The sequence below is a fragment of the Glycine soja genome, chromosome 10 (assembly GCF_004193775.1).
Source record: "Glycine soja cultivar W05 chromosome 10, ASM419377v2, whole genome shotgun sequence".
In the NCBI taxonomy this organism is placed as follows: Eukaryota; Viridiplantae; Streptophyta; class Magnoliopsida; order Fabales; family Fabaceae; genus Glycine; species Glycine soja.
The window spans coordinates 13,392,518-13,400,507 of NC_041011.1; the positions used below are offsets into that span (position 1 = coordinate 13,392,518).

At 33.7% G+C, this 7,990-nt stretch overlaps 1 protein-coding gene across 1 annotated transcript; it reads right to left on the bottom strand.

The window, feature by feature from the left end:
* Window positions 1-7,081: 7,081 nt before the first annotated feature.
* LOC114371426 lies at window positions 7,082-7,693 on the bottom strand. Its single transcript, XM_028328876.1, has 2 exons — window positions 7,571-7,693; window positions 7,082-7,477 (listed from the first exon to the last, which is right to left on the bottom strand). Exons 1-2 carry the CDS (start codon window positions 7,691-7,693, stop codon window positions 7,082-7,084), a joined length of 519 nt encoding a protein of 172 aa, XP_028184677.1.
* Window positions 7,694-7,990: the final 297 nt, after the last annotated feature.

The following is a 7,990-nucleotide window of genomic DNA, read 5'->3' on the forward strand; positions in this document are numbered from 1 at the left end:
ATGACCTATTTTTCCTCTCAACAACTCCATTTTGTTGAGGGGTTCTAGGTGCAGAAAAATTGTGTTCAATACCATGTTCATCACAGAATAATTCAAAATCTTTGTTTTCAAACTCACCCCCATGATCACTTCTAATGGATTCAATCTTAAGATTTTTCTTGTTTTGTATGACTTTAGCAAGTTTTCTAAATGCTTGGAATGCATCACTTTTATGTGTAATAAATAATGTCCAAGTATATCTAGAGAAATAATCAACTATAACTAGGGCATAGTAATTTCCTCCAAAACTCATGGTTCTAGACGGACCAAATAAATCCATATGCAATAATTGTAAGGGTTGAGTGGTTGAAACAACATTTTTAGGTTTGAATGAGACTCTTGTTTGTTTGCCCTTTTGACATGCATCACATAGTTTATCTTTTTCAAATTTCAATTTAGGCAAACCAACTACTAAATCTTTTGAAATTAATTTATTTAAGTGATCCCTGTTTATGTGAGCAATTCTTTTATGCCATAACCATGGATCATCATCTTTGCTAAGAAAGCAATGATTGTTTTCTAGTTTTATGCTTAAGTCTATCATGTAAACATTATTGACTCTATGTCCTACATGCTTTATATTAATGTCATGCTTATGTTCTATAAGACATTTCTGAGAATCAAATGATACTAGATAGCCTTTGTCGCATAATTGACTAACGCTAAGCAGGTTGTGCTTAAGGCCTTCAACAAATAGAACGTTTTCAATGGAGTTTGAAGAATTTGTACCTATTTTACCAACTCCAAGGATTCTACCTTTGTTGTTGTCACCATATGTTACATGCCCGCTTTTCTTTGGAGAGATATGTGTAAAATTTGATGCATCTCCAGTCATATGTTTTGAGCATCCGCTATCTATGTACCACTTCTTCCTCAAAGACACCTACATAATCAAGTTTTTGACTTAGGTACCCAAACTTTATTGGGTCCTTGCATGTTAGTATAAACTGAGGATCCTTTTGGGACCCATATCATTTTAATGTTACTGTAATTTTTCTTGAAGTAGCAAGTTGATATGCCATGTCCTCTTCTTCCACAGTAAAAACAAGTGATAGAATTAGAATCACATTTTTGTGTGGAAGTAGAAAAGTTTTTATGAAACTTTTGTTGTTTTTCAGATTTATACCCTATTCCATTCTTATTGGACACATATCTTTGTTTACTTAATATAACATCTAAATTATATTTACTATAAGAAAATTTTGCAAGTGAATTTTTCAACTCTTTAATTTCTTTTTCATATTTATCACAACAACTACAAGAATCTGATATTTTCTTGTCAGAAATAGTGGTGATATTAACTTTTTCATTTGTTTTAGAAATTGAGACTTCATTTCTAAGAAGATCTAATTCTTTGTTTAATTTTGAAATTTCATTTTCTAAATTTGAAATTGTTTTCTTTGAAGATGAAACTAACTTTGCAAGTTTAATTGACTCTTTATGCAGATTAGCAAATGCTTCTTGCAATTCATCAAAAGAAATAGATATGTTATTTGAAGATGTTACCTCTTCATCACTTTCATAACTTTTAGCCATAAGACAGAGATTTATCTCTTCATTTTCTGAATCTTCAGAAGATTTCATATCATTTTCATCCCATGTGATGTATGCTTTCTTCAATTTCTTTTCACTAAGATTTTTCTTTTCAGATTTCTCCATCTTTTTCTTGAAGATGGGACAATCAACCCTCAGATGTCCAGGTTGATTACATTCAAAGCATTTTAAAGTAGAGGATGAAGTTTTTGTCCTTCTCTTTGATTTAAAATTGGGTCACCTCTGATTTCCTCTTACTTTAAGAAACTTGTTGAATCTTTTTACAAAAAGACTTAGATCATCATCATCATCTGGATAATTTTCCTGATCACTTTCTTCTTGAATTGAGGATGATGCTTTAAGAGAAATTCCTTTCTTTTTCTTGTCATTTTCTTCATGTTGGTGTAATCTCAATAATTCTATCTCGTGTTCCTGCAACTTTCCAAATAAAGTGGCAAGGGACATATTAGACAAATCTCTTGATTCAGTAATGGCCGTTACTTTGGGTTGCCATTCTCTACTTAAACATCTTAACACCTTGTTTATGAGATCCTCATTTTGAAATTCTTTACCTAAGGCTGCTAGATTATTTACTATATGTGTAAATCTCTTTTGCATGCTTTGAATATTTTCATTTGCATTCATTCTAAATAGTTCATACTCATGAGTTAGTGCATTTATCCTAGATCTTTTAACATCTGTAGTTCCTTCATGTGTTAATCGAAGAGTGTCCCACATTTCCTTAGCACTCTTACAATTTGAAACCCTGAAATATTCATCCATTCCCAGGGCAGATGTTATTATGTTTTTGGCTTTTAAATTGTATTGTACTCGTTTTCTATCCTCTTCAGACCATCTATCTCTAGGTTTTTCTATTGTAATGCTTTCACTTGATGAACTACCATATATTGTAACTCTTTCTACTGTGGTGGGTATATAAGGCCCTATTTCTATGGCTTCCCAAATATTTAGGTCTATTGCCTCTATAAAAATTTGCATTCGGGTTTTCCAGTAGTGGTAACCCTCTCCATTAAAGATTGGAGGTCTATTGATAGAATTCCCTTCTGGAAATAAGGAGTTTGCTGAGGCCATCTTTTTCTTGAAGCTTCTAAACTTTATACAAGAATGAAGCTCTGATACCACTTGTTAGACAAGTGGCCTCAAATATCTTAAGAAGAGGGGCGTTGAATTAAGATATTCCAAACTACTTCCCTAATTAAAAATTTATTTCACTTTCTATTCAAGTTATAAATTCCCTTAACAATGAACTTCTTAAATATTGATTCAAATAAAACAATTTGAATATGAATATAAAGCAATAATAAACAAAGGAGTTTAAGGGAAAAGAAAGTGCAAACTCAGATTTATACTGGTTCGGCCACACTCTTGTGCCTACGTCCAGTCCCCAAGCAACCCGCTTGAGAGTTCCACTATCTTGTAAATTCCTTTTACAAGTTCTAAACACACAAGGACAATCCTTCCTTTGTGTTTAGAATTCTTTTACAACAAGAGACCCTCGGTCTCTTAATCCCTTAGAGATTTAGAAGAAGAAGAAGAATGAATCTCTCTAGAAAGAGATAGATTTTACAGATTGAGCACTCAAATAATTCCTTAATGAATTGCAATTGAATTGTCCAAGGAATTCTTAAGAGGATAAAATGATTTTTCTCTTTGAGAGTATAAACACTTGTTGTTCTGAAAAACTCTGAGCAAATTCGTGTTATAAGTCACATATATATAGACCATTGGTGGTCATGAAAAAAACCTTTGAGAAGTTGTGACTCTTAGAAAGATTTTTCTGAAAATCTTGTCTGGTAATCGATTACAGGATTTGTGTAATCGATTACAGCTTTTAAAATTTGAATTAAAATGTTTATTAACTGCTGGTAATCGATTACCAAAATTGTGTAATCGATTACACAGTCTAAAATTTGAATTCAAATTTTTAGTAGCTGTTGTAAAACATATTTGGCCACTGGTAATCGATTACCAGAGAGTAAATCCTTTGAAAAACACTTTTTAATTTAAATTACTTGGCCAAACCTTTTGCTAATTCAATTAGGAATTCCCTTCCTAATATACTAGTGATCTTCTTGATGTTGTGACTTGTATTCTTGAAGTATTATCTTGAATTTTAAACTTGAAAAGCCCATTTGCATTAATTGCATCATATCATCATGATCATCATCAAAACACCAAAGGCATTTGCATCTACAAAATGTTTGTAAACCGTAAGATATAGAATATAAGTAAGACTCCCACTAAACTAAGGTACTGTCAGGAATTATACCCATATGAGCAGTGTGCTCGTGAAAAAAAATTTAGTGTCATACCTTTATTAAGTGGATCAGCTAGCATGGAATGAGCTCCTATATGTTCTATACAAATATGTATTTTCTAAATTCTTTATTCAATAACCAAATAATTTATGTCAACCAAAAAAAAACTTTTACTTAGTAGAATCCTTAACAAGACCGCTAAGATATTATCTCAATAAACACCTGATGGCTACTTAATGTTGGCGGCAACAGACAAGCCAGTTACAATAATTTAGCAATCATAAATTCTTGTATAATGTCTCATAGTAAAATATTAACTCCACCAACATGGTCAAATGTGAATCCTTATGTGAAGTGATTGCTATTAAGACATTCTAAAATAATCGACGTCATAATACCCAATGATCTCTAAACTTCTAGACTTTTGATATGAAAACATGTAGTTCCTTGTTCTCTTCAATTAATGCATAATGCACTTTACTACTTTCTAGTGTTGCATACCAAGGTTACTCATATATCACCTTAGGACTCCCTCAAAAATAATTTCAAACTCTAAATTTTATACATGCAGATTTGGGATTCACATATGAGTAATTTAAACCATAGTAGTAACAACAACAACAATTAAAGAAGAGAACAATAAACATGTAATGCACAAATAATCTTTATGGTAAATTTCAAGAACTAAACAAGATACATAACGCACCATTAATCCTCAATCTTTGGATTGAAAAAGACTAACTGTAAGTGGTACTCTCAACGCATTAATCAAACATTGGTGATAAGTCTCGTCAAACAAAGGTTGTCTTTGGACATTCCATTGATCACATGGAAATCTTATATGATGATTATTCCGGTCAAATAATGAGTGTCGTTGAACATTTCATTATTCACATGGAAAATCACACTATTTATAATCACCACACGTTTACCATTGCAAGCATGTAATTATTCTGTTAAATTGTGTCTTCCTTTGGGCCGAGCACACTTCACATGAATAATTTCATGCAACATCCATGTAAATTCAATCAAATTAACTTACGCAAAAAAGGTTACTTTGGAAACATGTTGTTTCAATCAATTTAACCAAAAAATACAAGACAAATTAATATAACAATGGGAGGTCTTAAAATTACACAATTTAACCAAAAGAATCCATTGAAGATACTGGAGAAAAGATTTCTTTATAGTCAATATCTTTCTTCTGAGTAAAGTCTTTAGCAACTAGACGAGCCTTATATCTCTCGATATTACCCTTTGAATCCTTCTTGGTTTTAAATATCCATTTACAACCAATAGCTTTCACACCTTCAGGCAACTCGACTAGATCCCAAAATTCATTATCATTCATAGACTTCATCTCATCTTTCATGGTGTCAATCCAATTTTGAGAGTTAGAACTGTGCATAGTTTGACAGAAGTTGATTGGATCATCCTCTGTTAAACCAACACCATCCTCATGTTCTTGGAGAAATATAATATAATCATTTGAGATTGCATTTCTCCTCTCTCTAATGGACCTCCTTAATGGCATTTCTTGAGGTTGTTAAGGTTGCTCTTAAGGTATTTGAGGGAGAACCTCATTGTTGTCTTGTTCTGGAACAATGTCAATAGTTTGAACATTGTCTTCTATTACTGGAGTTGTGTCTTGAACAGTAATAGGTACGAGGACTTGATCACTGTAAATAATAGGTTCTTCCTCAAAGACAACATTTCTTATGTTCTCTTCCTTCCCAAACTCAACTCCCTCAAGAAATCTTGCATTTCCCATCTCGAAAAAGGATCTTAAGGTGGGATTGTAAAATTTATAGCCCCGAGAGCGTTCAACATAGCCAACAAAATAGCAGCTAATTGTTCTAGAGTCCAGCTTTCTTTCATATGGCCTATAAGGTCGTGCCTCAGCTGGACAACCCCAAATGTGCAAATGTTTAATGCTTGGCCTTTTACCAGTCCAAAGTTCATAAGGGGTTTTATTAACTGCTTTACTTGGCACCCTATTAAGGATGTAAATTGCGGTCTTTAAGGCTTTTCCCCAAAGTGACTCTGGCAAAGAGGAATGACTAATCATACTTCTCACCATATCCTTAAGAGTTCGATTTCTTCGTTCTGCTACACCATTCATGTTGGGTTTGCCCGGCACAGTGTATTGCGGAATAATTCCACACTCTTTGAGGAAAAGTGAAAAAGGTCCCGGACGTTGTTCTCCTGATCCATCATATCTATCATAGTACTCACCACCATAGTCAGATTTGGCAGCCTTAATTTTCTTTCCAAGTTGAAGTTCAACCTCAGCCTTGAAAGTCTTAAAAACGTCTAGGGATTGGGATTTCTCATGTATCAAATATAGGTAACCGTATCTAGAGTAGTCATCTATGAACGTAATGAAATATTGTTGTCCATTCCAAGAAGTTGTAGGAAAAGGACCACAAATGTCTGTATGCACTAGTTCTAAGACGTCTTTAGCTCTTTCGGCACCTAATTTCCTTATGTTTGTTTGTTTTCCATTTATGCATTCAATATAAACCTCAAAGTCTGATAAATCCAAAGGGTCAAGAATTTCATCCAACACAAGTCTCTGAATTCTTTGTTTAGAGATATGGCCTAAACGCTTATGCCATAAGGTGGCCGAATTCTCATTCAATTTTAGTTTTGTACCATGTGAACTTATTTGCAGTATTTCATTATAGCAACTAACAACATCAAGCATGTAAAGGTTATCAATTAAAGAACCAGAACCAACCATATTTGAATTTTGGTAAAGACTAACTTTATTATTTCCAAATGAACAAGAAAATCCAAATTTGTCAAAACTAGAAATAGAAATCAAATTTCGTCTAAAAGACGGTACAACAAAAGTTTCAAATAAATCCAAATAAAATCCAGTTTTTAACTGTAATCTAAAAGTTCCAATAGCTTCCATTGCAACCTTCTTGCCATCACCCACAAAGATGAATCTTTCATCATCACTTGGTAGTTGGCTCCACAGGCAACCCTGCATAGTCATACTTATGTGAGTAGTAGCACCAGAATCTACCCACCAAGTATCTTTAGGTACAAAAGCCAAATTGACTTCTGAACAAACTAGAGTAAGAAATTTACCTTTCTTCACAAGCCATGCAGTATACTTGGGACACTCTTTCTTCATGTGTCTTGACTTCTTGCAGAAGTAACAGGCAAATTCCTCATCCTTATTTTGTTTCTTTTGCTGAGAAGTCCCTTCCGCAACACCCTTAGTCTTCTTCCTTTTTTTTATTCTGAGAGGTCGAAGTCAAGTGAGCACTTTCAGTCCTATCTCTCTGCAGCCTCTCCTCCTCTTGCACACGGTGAGATATAAGCTCATTGAGGGACCATTTGTCCTTCTGAGTGGTATAGCACACTTTGAATTGCCCAAAGTGTGCAGGAAGCGAGATCAAAACCAAGTGCACGAGCAGGTCTTCACCAAGCTCTAACTTAAGTGACTTGAGTTTTGATGCAAGATTGGACATCTCCATAATGTACTCCTTTATGTTTCCTTTGCCTTTATACTTCATGGAGATGATTTTAGCCAAAAGGTTACTCGTCTCCGCCTTTTCATTTTTGGCAAAGTATTGCTCAATTTCCTTAAGGAATTTCTTTGTACTTTGACCCTAAAAAATAGATTCCCGAAACGCCTCTGGAATAGAGCGCTTCATGATCATAAGGCACATTCGGTTGGACCGATCCCACTTCTTAATTTTTACCTCATTAGAGGTTTCCGGAGTGAAAATGGGTCGTTCCGTCCTTAATGCCAAGTCCAAATCCATACAGTCAAGAACAATTTCTACGCCTTCCTTCCTGACCTTAACATTTGTCCCATTCAGCATTGGGATAGAATTCACTTAGGCAGTAACATTTGTAGCACTGGTAATATTAACTAAACAGAGAACAAAAATAACATGTTCACAAATAATCAAGCAAGTCATATAAAGTATATATAACAAGACATTAATTCTAGTCTTTGGACAAATAAATTAATTTGTAATTGGTACTCTCAATGCAATGATCAAATATTGACAATTAGTTATGACAAATAATAGTCTTTCTTTGGACCAACTATTATTCTCATGAAAAAAAACTTAATAATTGTCACATATTTATCATCGTACGTATGTTATTATTTG

Bases quoted from the DNA above. Each gene is read 5' to 3' on its own strand.
- LOC114371426 (XM_028328876.1), bottom strand. From the start codon at position 7,693: ATGCTGAATGGGACAAATGTTAAGGTCAGGAAGGAAGGCGTAGAAATT. The intron at 7,478-7,570 runs GTAAAAATTAAG...TCTATTTTTTAG, and splicing joins CTCCGGAAACCTCTAATGAG to GGTCAAAGTACAAAGAAATT.